This window comes from Oryzias latipes, chromosome 9, assembly GCF_002234675.1.
Source record: "Oryzias latipes chromosome 9, ASM223467v1".
In the NCBI taxonomy this organism is placed as follows: Eukaryota; Metazoa; Chordata; class Actinopteri; order Beloniformes; family Adrianichthyidae; genus Oryzias; species Oryzias latipes.
Genome location: NC_019867.2, coordinates 17,380,246 through 17,398,091, shown reverse-complemented (window position 1 = coordinate 17,398,091; position 17,846 = coordinate 17,380,246). Strand labels below are relative to the sequence as shown.

Here is a 17,846-nt window from a genome sequence, read left to right as displayed (position 1 = left end):
AACCTACTCCCCATGCAAGTATTTGATAGGCCCATTTATTGATAGAATTCTTAAGACTGCTGTAGATTTGCTGTATGACTTGCCTCAGATGTCGAATACAGCACCTTAACTCTGACTCCAGACCAACCACTGGTAACTACATACTCAAGCCTACATGCACATGTAAAGATCTCAATCGCTGGCTGTCACGGTTTGCATCAAGTCTTCTGTGTTGTTTGCTTTTCACTACACAACACACATTCTAGCAAAACATTTCCACCTCAGTCTTATCTGTTGAAAGGACCGTGTTACACAAGTCTTGGTTATGTTCAAAGGGCACTTTGGAAAACCCTAATCCTACTTTTACTTATTTTTTCTTCCTGAACTGCTACAGACCTTTTATAAACAAATCGATAAGTTACAGTAATTGAACAGCTCAAAGTTCTTAAGCAGTTTATTTTAGCGTTGCATAGTTAGGTGTTGGAGTTAAGTTTCTGAGACGTCCATTCCATTTGGATCCCTCCACACAGACGTAAACAATCCTCATTTAGATTAGTGGAATAAAAATAGTCCTAAAATCTGTTTCGGTAAGGTCAAAATGAAGTTGTTTTTTTAAAGCCATCATTTTTTCCTCCAGTAGGCTTCATTGAAGGACTCCAGTGCAGGATGATGATTTGCAGGCAAGAATTCCTTTTTTAGAAATGCCTTTTCCAGCATAGACCAATGATTGTCTCCGAGGAGAGTTGCATTTTTAAACTACAGCCAGCAACAGGAACCGTTTCTAGTACTACCAAAAAGTTTCAAACGTGTACCTAAAATCTATTTCTTGAGTACAGCTCTTGTAAGCAGTTGTGATGGGTTTGGTCTGCGGAAATCCGACCCCCAAGGGTTTGCTTTTATTTTGGCACTGATTCATGACTTCTAAAGAAGAGTTATTTGATGTCTGTGTACCAGAATTACTTACGGAAGACTGAAAGGCGGCATTTTTTATTCAGTGAAAAGGCGTGTCAGGTGAAGGCAAGAGGATTGGAGGATTGAGATCTTTGAAATCTGCGGTGAAGTTGAGCCGTCCGCAGTTAAAAGTTTAGGTGCGACTTCCTGTTGCGTCAGAGAGAACATTTCCGACGCTTCCAATTCATGGTAAAGTTGCACCCAGACCCGTTACTATACATTTAAAGTACTTGGTTGCAGTTTCTTTCATAAATAAACGGTAACTATAAGACTCCACATCCACAAATAAAGTGTTTGTGTTTAAACGCCAGTCCGACCAAACAGGATACCCCCGGGGATGGGGGGTGTTGGTTGGCTTGAAAAGAGCCCTGTTCAAAGTTGAATTGTGTGCTTACGTCGTCCGAGGGGGCGGGGCCACGTTCAGCGCAGTTAGTGGAGGTGGCAGCTCAGATGCTCCGTTCGTCCCGACTCGTTTAGTCTGTTAAGTAGCTCCTGGTCCAATTAAGCTAGGCAGGGTAGAAGTCCGCGTGCGCGTGTCAACATTCAGCCTGGAACACTGCTTTAAGAGTGAGCGCGCGCGCTTCTCCAGAGCACCATGACGACCTGAAATGACAGCCCGCCATCCACGGACGAACCCCACTACTAAGAGAACCAACGGTTGTCGAGATGTTGGCGTTCTTCTGAGGTAGAGCTGCTGGTCGCGACTTGGACTCACTAATTAAGCCTTTATAAGCTACTACAAGTTAGCGGTCGTCGGCCTATTATCTCCTGACGTCGCGGAGTTTCGTCGCTGACGGTGGAAGCGAAAAGCTGAACATGGACACCTCCACGGATGTGCTGCTCGTGACCGCAAACGTCGGCTCCCTCTTTGATAATGTAAGTAAAAGTGTTCAGAATACACAACGCAGTTCTGCGGGAGGATTAAACTCGCAGAAACGCAGGCTGTGAGCACTCCGAGCCTTAATCGCAGCGTTCATCTTTACTACTAGGAAGTAACGAGATGAGATGTCTTATGTAAGTGTCTGCTGAAGTTTGAGCCCAAATCCGCATAGGTGTGTTTCAATTACCCGCCCTGTTCTAAAAGTTCCAAAGGTTATTTTTTTGAGAATTTTCTCTGAGAAAAAATAGAATTAAACTTGTTGACCCACATTTACTTTAGGATCACGTGATCTGTCATAGTAGTTCCGACGCCTACTCCCCATAGTGACAATCAAATAATAATCTCTGATTCTCAATCTAAAACAGATTGGGATTATACGTTTTGGCAAAAAGTTGTTTATTCAAATTTATCGCTTGTTCTAAATATGATATTGCATTTTATAAAATACCTCAGATTATCTATATATATTTTTAAACTTTTGCCTTTAATTCTCACGGACTATTTCATTTTTTTCAATTATTCTCTTTCTTGAGAAATAAATAAAATGTGTTTAATTTTTCAGCAAGTTAACAGCATGTTTTAAGCAGTTAAAATGAAATAAAATGGACAAAAATGCCATTCAAATATAATTATTATTGTGTGATTCTTTCATTTTTGTTTAAGACCCACTTCAATGAAAATTGTGTTTTTGGTGTTTTGCATTTCTGAGTATATATTATTTTGAATTCAAATCATTGTGAGTCAGTAGCCAATAAAAAACATGTTGGAAAATTCTTGTTGGTTGTGATGTAGAAGCTGTTACGGCAAGTCATGAGCTTCCTGCTCCATTCTGATTTTCCTGTTGGTAGACGACTAGTTCCCTGTTTTTCATTGTTTTCCTTGTTTGAGTTGGTATTTGGCTAAAAACTGCATGGCGGGGTATAGCTCCAATATTGCTCCCTAATTTTTGTTGCACACATAATGTTAGGTAAACTAGCGGGAAAGCATGTAAACAGATGGTTGTTGGGAAGCAGGCTTACTTCGCATCAACAGTCCTGCCCACATTTCATGAGCGAATTTCTAATGAACTCCTGCTGCTCTGCAGAAACTTTGTCCTGGAAAACAACACCATCTTTTAGATTTTGTCTAAAATTAGCATTTAAATAAAAGACCACTGGAAACGCTTTTAAAAGATGATTTGAGTGGGACTTTAAGGCATAAACCTTTTATGTTTGTCAAGTCAACTAGCATGTATTTCTCCAGCATTTAAAGTCACTTTCCATCTGTGCTTGGTCACATCGTCCGGGCCGTTCTCCAGTGTGTCCAAACACACCTAAACAGTCAGTACTTTATTGTTTGGGTCTGGACTGGCTCAAGAAAACCTTTAAGCATTGGAGGAAGGAGGGCTCTCGGAGTCATGGAAATTTGGCTCAGGACCAGATTTCCGTTTGGCAGAGGTAGCTCTCTAATGAAAATGGAAGATTTCATTGTGGGAGATGCATAAACAGATGCATATCTCTATCAGGGGAGTTAAGTTCTTTCATTCACTGAGGCCCCTCTGTGTCTGCAAACGAACAGGCCTGAACATTTGTTTTCTGGCTTAAATGCGGGACTTTCAGCAGAGGTCAACACAAACCATCTAGCTTTACTGAAGTGGAAAAACTGATTGTCCTGCCAAAGATTCTTGAGTTGCCGTCTTTGGTATATCGCAAAACTTGTGTGCGCTTGCCTTATGAGATCAAAGTTCAGGTTATATTGCAGTTTATATTTCAAATCACTCATTCTAGTTAATGAAACTGTCAAATACACTTGACTATATCATCTTGTGCAGCTCATCTGTAATGATTTTGCTTCATTGTTTTTTGTAGCTACACCCTCTATTCATTGGTGGATTATAGTAAACAAAAGTCATCCTTTTAGGTTTCTTAAAGATGCCAACTAACCATTATGCAATCACAACTTAATTACCATGTGTTTGCTATGATGCAGCTGTAATCATAGTCTAGTCCAAACACATCTGTTGATGGCAGTAAGAATGATGTAAGCAATGTCTTTCAGATGAGAAAAGCTGAGCCGTTGTCATCCATCCTATGCAAATACTCTATGCAAAGCCTTTTCTCTGGTCACATGAAAGAAGTCTGCAAAAAGATCACGCATTGCAGAAATAATCTAGATAAAGATAATTTCTTCTTTCACTATTTCTATTCATTCTAAATCAAAAAGATGATATTAAAAAATGACTGTTATTTTTTTGAAAACATTGATCAAATAATGATCTACATCCTTGCTTTAAAGCTAAAGCTAAAGTTATAAATTAAACATGGTAAGGTATAAAATATATTTAAACTATAATGTTAACTTTCTATACACTCAAAAAGATACACATTTCTTTAAAAGTTACATTTTTCCATAAAAATACCCCCAGGGAGGATGTGTTGTGTAGTGTTGTGAAGAGCAGAGGGATATATTCACATGCAGGAATACTTGAGAGGCTTCACTTCCTGGAACACACTGCCAACGAAACACATAGTCAAAGCTAATATTTCCAGGAAATCCTTTTTGTTTGTTTAGTTTGTAAAGAATTTGGGATTTATGCCTTTTTCACTATCAGGAATTTATTTAGTTTTAAAATTCCGTGGGGAAACATTCCCACCCAATAAAAATGTTAAAGACCCACTCTAATGAAAATTGTGTTTTTGGTGTGTTTATTTTATTTTATATTTTTGTAGCATTTTTCTCTTGATGGAGGATTTATATGAAGGACTGGGCCTTTGAACAGAATGTAAAGTATATCAGAAGGATCATTTAAATCAAATTTGCCAAAAACCTTTCATGTTACTACCCAATTTCAGCTTCTTTTTGGTGCTTAGAAGCAGAGCAATAGTTAAAAACTGCGGTGTTGCTGGGAAAGGTTTTCCTTCCTACACGCTAGGCTTCTAAAGAGTTTCTATTAAAATCTCCAAACTGCTCTCTGCAGCTCCCTGCAGCACAAACACAACATTTTGGGAGGGGTGGATATCAGAACTGTGGACACATCTCCTTCCACAACTAAAAATGTTTGTCCAACAGCTACACTTTTTTTTTACTGGTTATAAACATGTTTAAACCAAAATAAACAGTGATTAACATATATTTTCTAATGCTAAGGTAAACTAATGTCAGTAAACTATCAGAGAGTATCCTGCACCAAGTGTGGGTTGACCTACCGTAGATGGACACTAGTGAGCAAAGTCGCTTGAAAATGTTGAAATGGAAGAACCGCATTTTGCAGAACATTAAAAACATTTCTACATAGCTGTAGGTTCTGGTTTAGCTTTAGGCAAGTAAGGTCTGATCAATTTAGACCCCAAAAATCATGAAATAACATTTTACTTTTTTCATATTTTTTCTTTGTTAGTAAACATTTTTATTAGAACTTTCAGGCAGTTATTACCCCCCAAAAAAGACAATGTTTTATAATTTTTTTTAAATTATTTTATATATATATATATATATATATATAATAGCTGTTATTATACTGCTTTTATTGTGTCTGATCTCATACAGTGTATCATTGAAATGACCAAACAGGGTTGTTTATTTAAAGGAAGAAAATAGAACCAACACATCATTTAAAATAGTTACTGCCATCTATAAACTGTAAACCTATTGTAAGATAATCAGGTTTAGTCTCTGTATTTCTTGTGTTGTTTTTACAGTATTGCACCATGACTGATAATCTTATGGATAGTTAGCTTAGAATATTAACTGAGGGTTTTTGGTTATGCAAAGTACCCTAGCAGACCACAATCTGCCATCAAATCTAAACTGAATTAGATTTGAATTTCTTTTACATCACAACCCTGCTTATCATACAAGCCTGAGCATAATCATTGTGCTTATTTCCTTTTTTTTTGGATCATTATAATGGGCATTTGTAAAGTATAAACATTTTTTTTTGTGTTTTCAGTTTTTAAGGCTGTTTTACAACACTGACTTTTACCTCAAAACTATAGAATGTCAGACACCGACTGTTGTCTTTAGCCCATTTTTACAGTTTTTAATTATTCCCTTAGAAATGTGTTGTTGATCTTTTTGCATTTTCCCACTTCTAGGTCGGTGAAATTCAGAATGGATGGCTGCAAGAACTCTTCAAGGTAGGTTTGATTTAGCGGTCAAAGCAGTTTTTACAAGGTTTGCATTCTTTTTTTTGTGTTTGTTTGTATGTGTTGGTGCTTACTTAGCTAACAGGCCTGTATGGGCCAGAAAGAAACAAACTTGAATGATTTCTTTTGGGAGGAAAAGTCAAAAATAATTTTATTACCATGTATATAAATAGGGAGCAGTAAAACGTTACCAAACCATCAGAAGAAGGAAAAGAACTTTCGGGAGCTATGTTTCTCCTTCATTTATTGTGCTTCTGGGGAGAAAATTAGGAGGTGTTCTAATATTATATTCTAATTGTCTCAGTAGATGCTTGGCTCTACTCTTTCCTATGAGAAACAGTGGAGCTGGGACACCAAGTTTATTTGGTTTGTTTCATTTGTTTATGAAGATGAGCATAAACGCCTTACAAAAGTTTTTGGGAGGTTAGAAGTGGGCGTGGGCTGGAAACGGGGATACAGAATGAGAGTTCCATCTAATTCAGGAACATGCACTCTACACAGTAAAACTACATGGGATACATAAGGATGAGAATGATTATAATGTGGGCTCCCAGTTCTGTTCAATCTCACTTATGCTTTTTCTGAGCATTTCCAGGTGGGAGCACTGAGTACCAGCAGACAAATCTACATGGGGCTGCTGTATTTTCCAAACTTTAAGTCAAAAAATGCATAATAAAGAAGAAAAAACGTATATATAAATCATACTTTTGGAAATAAAGCACGACATTTGCCATAAAAGTGAGGCTTCTGAACAAATCCACCAAGCCCAGCATAATGCTGCGTTCACACCAAACCTGATTTAAGCTTCATATTCGCGTCTGCTGCCTGTCTTACAAGGTGCGTCAAATTTAAGGCACTTTTTCAAACATGTGTTCATAAACTAGACATTCCCGCTGAGTGTGGGAGAAGCTACCATCAAAAGGTTTTTAGCCTCATCGCCATATTTCTGTCAATCTCATATGCAATGCATTGTAGACATGGATAATATTGAGAGATCAAGTTGTCTTTTTCTTTTTTTTAAGGGCTTTAAAAAAGCATTAATTAGCACGTCTGCATGTGTGGGTTCATGAGATCATTCAGAGAATCTCCCAGTACAGTGAGCTTCAGTATTTACTGCAGGAGCCGCGTCTGAAAGATGGCCGATTTCAGCAGCACTTCTGTCTGTGACCCAGCTTGGTGACTTGCTGTCCCACTAGTCTGAAGAAGAAATTAATCAAAATCAGAAAAAAATTAGAGGGCCCTTTTTATTCCTTTTTCAATGCAAATAAGAAAAATACAAAGTTCAGGAGGAGAACGATCAGATTCAGCCCCAAATTGCTTTTGGAGCCACCCACAGTCTGAGCGGTGCTTCTTCTTCTGCGTTGCTGTCGGTAGTACATTTTGATACACACACCTACAGTTCCCTCTAGTGGGTGTTAGTGGGAAAATGACAAAAATATGAGGTTTTTTTTTTTAAATCACATACAAGTTGTACCTGAGTTTAAGTCTCTGCTCGGCCAAACTACGCAGAAAACTGTGACTTATACCCCATAAAATTGGGTAATTCTTGAAGCACACACCTAAATGTGTTGGATGGCAGGTTTATGAAAGTTCTAGTTTAGATCCACTTTATATTACTGTTTACATAAAAACAAAACATTTATAGCTTAGTTTACTCTCTCCAGAGACTTTAGTAATCTGCTGATACTAAATAATTTATAGGATCTCTTCTAATGTTCTGACTCTGGAACTGGTCACTCTATGACCTTAATGCAACTCAACTTTAATTTAAAGCACTTTCAATCAACAGCAGCCGACACAAAGTGCTGATCACCAGAAATAAAGAAAACAAACACTAAAACAGGTTAAAACACAAGATTAAATATAGAGAGATAAAAACAATAAAACCAGTACAGCAATAACAGAAGTATCATGTTGCAGTAAAAGCTAGAGCATAAAAATGGGTTTTCAGGCGGGTTTTTGAAAATGGACAGTGATGGAGCTTCTCTTATGGACCGTGGCAGAGAGTTCCAAAGCTTTGGATCAGCGACAGCAAAAGCTCTGTCCCCTCTGAGCTTCCGTCTGGACCTCGGTACCTCCAGAAGCAGCTGATCAGCTAATCTGAGGCACCGGCGAGTAAGGAGAGAGAAGCTCAGAGAGCTACAGCGGGGCAAGACCATGTAAAGATTTAAAAACAAGTAAAAGGATCTTAAAGTGAACTCTAAAATGCACTAATGATTATAAATAAAATAAAATAAAATATTTTTATAAAAAGCCAAGCAAGTTTTAACTTCATAAAATGCCTAATAATTGCTGAAATTAGAATCTTCCTGCGAAGTGTTCGGTGAAGAAACGCCGTGAAGATCTGTACCAAACAGAACTCTCCATTCTAAAACTAACTGCCTTGCTTTTTATCAGGCAATCCACAAATACAAGCCGCAGTTCATTGCTCTGCACTTCCAGGAAGTGGGAGGGAAGGACTACATGGTCAACATGGGCAACGCAGAAAACTTCTTCTGGTATGTTTGGGGGAAAAACCCATATTTGTCATAACATTTTGCTTTTCATTGTTTGACATGCTAATGGTTTAGCTCAGAATATGTTATTATTATTTTTATGGTTTCTTCCAACAACAACAGAACTGTTTGCTTTAAACTTCACAAAGGTATCTCTCCAGATAAAACTGCGGTTAGGAACTTTCCATAAACTGTCTTGTGTTTTATATCTAAGCAACATTCCTTTACTCAGCAGCTGTGTGACCACTCTGTTCGACTATGCTTCTCCCAGGTTACTTGAGTCCAGCGAAGAACTGAAAGACTATGACAGGACTTGCATTTATGTAGACAGCCAGTTTCAAGCAGAAGACAGCTTCACGGTAAGAAACATGCAGAGCTGTCAAGGATTGCAGCTACACAATACCGTCACAAGGGGGAGTCCTTCTCCACTGAATTGAGATCATGGCAGTACAGTTGATACATGATAATATATGAGATCAATGTCATAGTTTAATTGAAGCACCTGCTGGCTCCAGCGGATCATCTAAAAGTTGTGTTTGATGCAAACAGCTTTTGCTTGATTTAATGTTAATAGAAGTTACGGTTTGTCTTTGACTCTATTTTTTGATTAAGTGTTGTAAAGCTTCACAAGATGGATTGCTCACAAATAGAACTAATTCTTACAATCACCTCTGGAGCATTTGTTTTGGTAGTTATTCCTAATGGCGGTCACATGTCTGGGGGGAGTATCATACACCACGTGCACGCTGCAGCCTTATGAAAGTGACATGGATCTCAATGATTTATTATACAGCTGTGTTTCAGTTCTTACACAGTATGGGAGAGTAGAGATGCTGTTAAAGATAGGTTTGTTGACACGGCCGTGAAGGTCTTAACATTTCCTCAGATCATCCATGTCCAAAGCTGCAGTCTAAACTTGGACTTTACCGTCATGTTACGGTGCTTTGATGTTGACTAACAATGCACCAGGGCTCTTTCCTGAGCTTCTTCATGCTTTCCTGTAATGGGTGTGTCAGCACTGCTTGCGCTGACACGCCACTTGAAGTGCATCCCGCGCTGGAAAGTGGCTGGGTATTCCTTGAACTATGAACCCTTCCGCCTCCCAGGTGATCCCCCCGTGCTGTACGCCTGACAGTAAGGGTCAACGGCTTCATTTGTGGACTGAAGGTGCGTGAAGCAGAAGAGGGGTAAAGCCAATGGCCAGGTGTGAGGGAGGGAGAAAAGCCAAAGTCAATACATTTAACTCTAGATTAAAACTATTGATCCCAGCCTATTTGTACACAATAAATTATGTGTGTCTGATGTGTGGAGGACAGCTGGGACTAAGTTTTCCCTGCACTCAAGTGTTTGCACTCCCCACTGTTTGCCCTGAAAAGCGACCCCCCCCCCCCCACCCACCCACACACACATGTACAAAAACACACACACTCTGCCTAATGTCTCATTCTCATTTCGGTTGTGCCACCTGCATTGATTTTCAATTTGTTTCCTCCTGGCTGCAGATCATCAGTTATAAAGCCGTGAGAGTTTGGAGGGTTGCTTTTTTTCACAGAGGCTGAAATGGCACTGATGTGGGGAGGGTTGGGGGTTCAGACTTGCATACATTTCCAGTACAAATGGTATTTTGATCCCCCAAAAAATCGCTCCAAAGTCAATATTTGTGTACAAACCTGACTCCTGAAGTTGAGTTTGTGTGTCTGTGTACAGAATGTAACAATCTGAAGATGTAGGTTAGAAATTGAAGGTCTCCAGCTCAGAAACCTTCATCGGTGACAGCCCCTGAGACGTGTCCATGTGACTCTTCTAACCTGAGTTTTGACAAGTTGGTCACTAATTGCTGTTCACTGGAGCCAACAATGCAGACACGTCCATTTTTTAAAAAGCCGGATGACTTTTGGCGGGGAAGATAAATGATGTCTTCAGGGAGAGATCTCTCATGCTCTGGCTGAATGAACGGGTGTGAGTGTGAAGGGGTGGGGTGCTGCGTGGAGCTCCGTCACGCCCCGAGCCCTCCGCGCTCCCGCTGATTTCTCTTCGCTCCCCAGTCACAGCGCCGGCGCCGGCAGACAGCAGGCCCTCTGCTTAATACCTTTTAAATGGTTTTAATTTTCTGTCCTTATCGATTTGGCAGGCCACGATTAATCAGATCAGTGGAGCACGCAGTTAGTACATTAAAAATTGTCAGCCTGGTGTCAGAAATGATTGGACCCGCGCGGAGGTGTATGTGTGGACGCCCTGCACACATAGAACACCTTTATTCCTTAAAGTTTCATGTGTCGCCGTGGACGGTGAAATACACTGAGCCGTAAAGTGGAATTCAATGGAGAGGTCACATTTTATACTTAAAGCTGTTATCTCAGTTTTAGATGCAATTTCAGTTTTATTGTCTTGTTTACCTACTGTAGTTTTTTAAGAGGTCGATTGCTTGATTTTAAATTCATTCGCTTTCAGGAAATCACTGCCAAACACTGATTTGGACTCTGATCATTTTTTTTATTTTTGCTTTTGTGTTTTTTTGATAAAAAACCTTAAGTATAAAGGTGTTCACTAAAAAGGTATATTTATATGATTTCATTTAGGTATTTTTCTTAGTCTGTGGAAATGATTTGTTTTTCTTTGCAATCAGACCCCTTCATAATGTGCTAAAGTTTGTGTTTTCTCTCTGCAGGCTTTGGGGAACATGTACTTCATCCACAAAACACTGAAAAATGTCTACCAGTATGACTTTAATGGTAAAAAAGTCTTTACTTTTGCCTTTTTTAATGTTTATGATTTGGTTTAATTTAAAAACTCTTTTTTTCTTTTTGTAGTTCTAAGATGTGTGTAATGATAGATGATGTCAACCTCTCAGCATATTTTTGCAAAGAACCAGGATTTAAAGTGATTCTGTTGTTTGCTGCTGCCTAGTCCAGTCACGTAATGTGTGAAAAAGCTCCACAGAAAAGCTGATCAAAGAGCCATAAACATGGCAGAGCTGCCATCGGCTGTTAGGCCTGAACCGCTTCTCGGCCACCGAACTCGGTCTAATGGCCCGCTTATAAGTTCTCTCATCACGTACGCCGCTCTGATGAGGTTAACACCAGTTTATTGATTGCTGTTTGCATGTTTTTCTCACTCGTTTACATGTCACCTGCCTCTCTCTGCTGCCCCCCCCCCTCTGCAGTTAAAGATTTCAAAGCAGTGCTGGGGCAGAACAAGTATGTGGGCTGTCTGGACACCGTGACCACCGTGGAGAAAGAGAAATTCCCAAAGAATTTCTGGCCTAACGTGAGTCCTAGAGTGTGTTGGGGCTTGTTGGTTAAAGGTTCATGTGGACCAATGAGATCTGTTGGTCCTTCTTTCTTTATCTGACACAGAAGACTCAGTAACCATCAAGTTATCCCTTCTTTATAGAACAGAGCTCACCACTGTTTAGTGACTAACTACTGTTTGTCTCTGTTGCAGTTCAAGTGGTCCAGAAAGGGCTTCATGAGGACTCGCTGGATCATCCACAACCAGTATGCCGTAATCCCTTCTTACTTTTCCTTTTCCTTTCACTTTGACTCGTATGTCATGAGATTTATATGGGAGGAATTATATTGTAAAAAAAATAAACTCAGATAACACACGTGTAAAAGAGGGCTGTCAAAAAGTGTCAACAAACCTCTTCTTTGAAGATGCTTTGTTTAAGATTTAACTTGAATCATTTACCAGACTTTCAAAATAACTCAACAAAGAGAAATGTCCAGCTAAAGCAGAGTCGGGGTCGACGCAGTCAAACGTGTGTCGGCCTCAAGAAATGTCCAAATATAGTCGACCTATCTCCATTTTCTTTTTTGCTGCAGAGGAATGGGTCAGAACTGAACATTTTGGTTGAAAACTGGGTGTAGAACCGAAAAACTCATTGTGCCATTGCTTATCATAGAACTGAGGAGTTGAGGCTGTGACTCACATGATCACCGTTCTATTGTCTAAAATAATCATTGCATGCAAATATCCAATTAGATGCCAAATGTTTAAAGCATTTGGAAATATTTCTGCTAAAATTGTAGTTTGTGGCTAGCATTTCAGCAGAAGGTTTAGCTGCTGTGTTCTTTTATTCTGAATGGTTTCCAATATTTGCTGTTTCTGCTTCCAACAAAAGGAGATATTAGTGCAGCATCAGCATGCCGGGAGACCAAAAGTATTAATAGGATGCAGAAATAATACTGACAGCCAAAGGAAAGGGAGTTAGCACTCATCATATCTGTTAATAAGAGAATATCTCTTGACTTGGCAGCTGGAAATGCACACGTTCTTACAGATAAAGGCTCACGTTCACATACTTATCGACCTGATATCACGCTGTCATAAATTGATTTTTGGCCTGTCGTAAACGTTCCCTATGGTCCTCACAGAGGTCTGGACTTGGTCAACATCCACCTGTTCCATGATGCCTCCAACCTCATTGCCTGCAACGCCAGCCCCTCCATCTACTCAGCCAACCGCAAAAACGCTCTCAGATATGTCATCAACAGGTGAGATCTGCAGCTGAGTAAAAAAAATGATAGTTTTAGGATTTGACTCCATGAAACAGCAATAATTATTGTCTGCTTTTGCTATTTAATCTCATGAGCAAGATTTATCAGGACTCGTGTTTCAGACCATATAATGAGCATCTGGGAACTCTCTCCAGGTTGTCAGATGATCGCTACACGTCCTTGCCTTTCTTCCTCTTTGGAGATTTTAACTTTCGGTTGGACACTCTTAGTCTGGTCCAGGTTTGTGATAGCATGAGCTTTTTCCCCATGCATTTGTGAGTTTGTGTTGTTTCCTGATAGAAAGTCTGCGTTTCTTCAGCATCTGTGCACTGAAGCGGAGGTGCAGACCGTGAAGGACGGCAGCAACGAAGTGCAGAAAATCTTTTGTGAGGAGAAGGACAATGATCACCAGGTGACTAGAACCAGATAAAAAAGAACACATCACTCCATTATTTCTAGTTCTGCTTTTGGTTACATTCATTCGTCCTGCAGGTGCTGCTTCATATTGAAGAGAAGCTGTTCCAATATCTGCACCAGGCGCTGTTCAGAGAGGACAACGGCAGAGCTGTAAGATCCTTCCTCTCATCTGGAATCTTTGGTTGTTTTTCTGACCAACTTCAAGACATTTTAAAGACATTACAGTAAAAGCAAAAGCAGACCTTTGATGGATGTTTGGATGGTAAAGTAGGTTCTTTTCAGCATTTCTTCTTCTAATCCTCAGCTTTTGATTTATGACAAAGAAACATCAGCATTTCACGATGATATAAAGGAGGAGGACATCACATTTCCTCCCAGGTAAGACTGAGCAGCTTTCTGGACATCAGCTATTTAAGATTGATCGTGTTCGGTTAGTCTCACCAGAAAGTCTTCTTTTTGTCCTTTCCCAGCTACCCGTACAGTGAAGACTACAGTAAACCAACTCAGTACATGAACACTCGCTGTCCGGCCTGGTGTGATCGCATCCTCATGTCGCACTCTGCTCACGACGTCATCCACAGGGTCAGTCACAGCTCCCCCGTCTATGCTGCGGACCCTCATCTTCATCAGTAGTATAGAGAGGAGGTTTAGATAAAGGCATCATCACACTACAGGGACTTTTATGTTTTCTGGCTAAAGGTCAATTGCTGGTTCCTTTTTTTTAATGGGCAAACAATGCACGTTTTATATTTATCATGAGATTTGTTTATTTCCTGTTTTGACTTGTATGTGTAAATCAGAAGTTGTTTTTGCTGAATTGACTTGTGTTTTTCAGGGTGAAGATGATGAGAAGACCATTGTTTACAACACAGTGGGGACAAATGTGTGTATGGGAGACCATAAGGTAAGAGTCGGGGAAAATGTTTAATTAATCAGCCAATGAATCTGCAGCGTAGTCTTTATTTTTGTTGTTTTTTCCTCCTGCAGCCCGTTTTCTTGTCCTTCCCACTGAAGACAAATTCTCATTGACTTTGAAACTCTCCATGGTAAGAATATACATGTGTGTTGAACGTGTGAGGCTTTCAGAAGGCAGTTTTAAAGCAATGGCAGTAATCCTGTTTAGCTCCCAGGAGAGCCATAACCGGGCCGGCCCACGGGGGGCTACCATATGAACTAAGATGAAGTGCCTGTGGGACTTGGGCTCTCCTTTGTGCCGCGTGCGGTGGGAGCACAGCCGATCAGCACCTTTCACTGACAGATGCATATAGAATTCTCTGTGCTGTCACTGTGGCTGCACACTTGCTGCACTGCAGCTCCTCCTATCATGAATTACCGTGAGGATGGCTGGCGGGAGAGGCATTCGTTGCGCCTGACACCGCATTGGCATTTTTACGGCCATGATTTTGTTTTGTGGCAGTTTAAATTTGTTCTTTACAAGACGGACTGTGTTATCATGACTCTTTAGTTCGCTTTAAAACGATCCTAGAAGGGAAGCAGCCATAGAGGTCTAACATCCCAAACGGCATCGACTCCGGTCCTCTCTATATGATGTTTGTGCATCATCATATGTGTTTAGGATTTCTTTAGTTATTAGTTTAACCACAGTTACCTGAGAATACTGTCATCAGGTGGGTAGAAAGCGTCAGAAGGAAAGAATGAAGTTGACTATATTTGGTCCCATTTGTGTGTCTTTATGTTGAACGTTTGATGCTCTCTGTGCAGATCTAAAACCACATACCCTCTGAGTTCAGCCAAAGTGGAAAATCAGCACGATGACTCACTACAACAAACCCCGCTGCCTCCAGCTGGGCTCATCCCAGCCTCACTGAGGAAGTGTCTGCTGTCCCGTCACAGCTGCCCCCCTTCCTGCTGACCCGTCCTCAGTGCTACAGGAATGTGTGACACAGTGACTCCACTTTTCTACTCATTCTTATCAAATGTAGACTAAAATCTGTCCTATGGCTAAAACTAGTTTTTATTTTTGAGTTAAATCATAAGACTGTGATTGTAAAACTGAATGTTAAAAGACTTCAGCATAAACTATATTTTATCTTTTAACACAAAATATTTTTCTGAAATAGTTTATGAATTAAAAACAACGATAACAAGAGTTTCACAGATTTAATTATTTCCTCCTTTGTTATAAGCTCACAAAGTTTCAATTTGTTTACAAAGCAAAAAGTACATAAGCATACAATTTTTTCTGTCTTTTATTTAATTGAAAACTTTGTGAATTTGGGACCTTTCAGGTTATTTTTCCCCATTTGATCTCATTTCATTTGCAGTGAAACACATTTTATAGGAGCAGAGACATAAGAAATATGAGAAAAGACAAAACCATAAACGATGATGTTAGTTTAAAAAGGTAAAGCTCACAAAAGACTCTCTACCATGATCTATAGAACCATATGTGGACAGGAAATGGGATTTTTAGGGTCTCCAAAAAGGAAAAAAAAAGCCCCAGGGGCTTTCCTGTCCATTACAGCTGTAACAGATTGGGAACGAACGGACAAGGTGGATTAAATTTTATGGATTTAATCTGATGACAGATTTTCAGCTTTAAATCTAAATTTAAATCTTAAATGTAAATGTATTTACAGCTTTTAACATGTTCAAAAGGAAACTATTGATCTATTTTGCCTTAATACCTAATAAAAAATAAATTCAACAGACAAGGTGGGTGTACAAAACCTGTAGACCCGGGAAGGAGGGTCTAAGGGCAGGGATGCCCAGTTCAGCTTAGTCTGTTTAGTTCAGCCATTACCTTTTGAATTCTATGACTTCATGTTCTTTATGATTTCATGTTCACTTTACAATTACTGGTATGAAGCTCATTGAGACGACTATTGTTGTAATGTTCGGCTATATAAATAAAATTGAATTGAATAGATCATGTCTTTTTCATAAAGAAGAATCAAAGTTTAATATGAAATGAAAATCACTTAAAAGAAGTCCTGGGTTCCTGAAGTCTGCATTTAGGTAAATGTACAATGATTGTGTGATTTTTGTGTGTGTGTGTGTGTTTGGTCATTTTCAGTTAGGGTTTTAGGTCTAGCAACACTCAGTCTAAATTAATGTCCTCCAGTGTAAACACATTCAAAGATTAGAATCAGAAATGTTTTAACACCTACAGGGATTTGCTGCAGGTTCTTAAGGTTGTAATAACTGTAAAACAAAAAACCTTGTAAATATGTTTACTGTAACTTTCTTTGTAATGTTCACCCTCATCATCAGAATGTCTGTTCTTTTAAAACACGTATTCCTCTCTATGGTCCTTAAATATCAAGTGTCACATTGATTCAACTGTGCGATTGTTACGACTCTTCTGCATGTCATTCAAACTGTAGTTCAGGATTACTTTTAACTATAAGACAGATGGATGATATCAAATGTTTGATGTTTTTTAATTACACAATTTCCTTAACATGTGGCTGGGTCACTGTAATATGTTGTTGTTTTTTTCTTTTTAAAGATAGAGTAGAAATAACACTAGAAGGCGAAGGGCCCAGTGACCCTTTTAAAGCAACACAGAATCACCTGCAGCAGTTTTCCATCTGCTTTGCTTCTTATGTAACAGCCAGATTGGAACCTCCACAGCTTTACATCCCAAGCTGCAGCACTGCTGGTTTCATTCAGAACCTTTAGCTGAAGTCTCATTAAAGTTAAGAGATGTGTCATCGCAACAACCAATATCCAAATGTTTGCCTCTTCTGTCTTTACTCAATTCTGCATGTTAGCATCATGTAGTTTCTTTTCTGCTGTTTCTCTTTGTTCCCTCTTATTGTCCCGAACTGAAGCTTTGATTCAGTAAATGTGTTTTCAATGATCAGTTTGATGATTTGATTTTGTGTCAAAAACGTTTGCTGTTTGCTCTGTTTTGCTTCCAGAGCGTTTAGTGATGGACTGTCCTACACGTGTAACGGCGTGCCCGCATGAGTTCACAAATATTCAAGCAAAGTCTCGAACATTATTGGAGTTGAGCTGTTTCGCCGAATCAGAAATCAGCGCAGACGTTTGTGAAGAGTGGAACCATTCTGTAATATAATGTGATGTCAGCAGTGGGCTTGGAGTTTAGGCCAGTATTTACTTTGAATTTACTTAAGTCAAACTTCATGTCATTTTACTTTTGTACATAAAGTTCTTCCCTAAAATAAAAAGTGTCTTCATCCATGCTTTTAGACTGAAAGTCCAGTCACAATAACATCCGTGGGTTGACACTTGACACTGACCGCATCAGGCGGCTGGACCAGAGGTCTGCAACCCGAAGCTCCAGAGCCGCATGCAGCTCCTTTGTTCCTCCACTGTGGCTCTTTGGATTTGAATATCAGGTTCATTTGCTATAGTTAAAGAAGTTCCGTCCTTTATGCTTAGAATTTTAACATGCCGGATAACCAAGCAAAAAATAATGGGTGAAGGTTTAATCTACTGTCAGAGTGGTTTATTAGTTTATTATCAGAATGATCTTAAGGCGCTTATCTTCTGCTGTATAACTGTCTCGTTG

At 39.5% G+C, this 17,846-nt stretch overlaps 1 protein-coding gene across 1 annotated transcript; it reads left to right on the top strand.

Annotated features, from left to right (window-relative positions):
* Positions 1-1,322: 1,322 nt before the first annotated feature.
* On the top strand, positions 1,323-17,513 carry LOC101171587 (type I inositol 1,4,5-trisphosphate 5-phosphatase). Its single transcript, XM_004072491.4, has 16 exons — positions 1,323-1,806; positions 5,884-5,925; positions 8,332-8,432; positions 8,701-8,788; positions 11,098-11,161; positions 11,593-11,696; positions 11,874-11,926; positions 12,806-12,925; positions 13,084-13,168; positions 13,248-13,340; positions 13,421-13,495; positions 13,650-13,723; positions 13,816-13,927; positions 14,181-14,249; positions 14,333-14,391; positions 15,068-17,513. The coding sequence occupies exons 1-15, from the start codon at positions 1,747-1,749 to the stop codon at positions 14,372-14,374; spliced, it is 1,182 nt and encodes a 393-aa protein (XP_004072539.1). The 5' UTR covers positions 1,323-1,746; the 3' UTR covers positions 14,375-14,391; positions 15,068-17,513.
* The last annotated feature ends 333 nt before the right edge of the window (positions 17,514-17,846 follow it).

Excerpts from the sequence above, each read along its gene's own strand:
- LOC101171587 (XM_004072491.4), top strand. The coding sequence starts at position 1,747 with ATGGACACCTCCACGGATGTGCTGCTCGTGACCGCAAACGTCGGCTCC. Across the intron at positions 5,926-8,331 it reads GGCTGCAAGAACTCTTCAAG|GCAATCCACAAATACAAGCC; the intron begins GTAGGTTTGATT and ends GCTTTTTATCAG. Across the intron at positions 8,789-11,097 it reads AAGCAGAAGACAGCTTCACG|GCTTTGGGGAACATGTACTT; the intron begins GTAAGAAACATG and ends TTCTCTCTGCAG.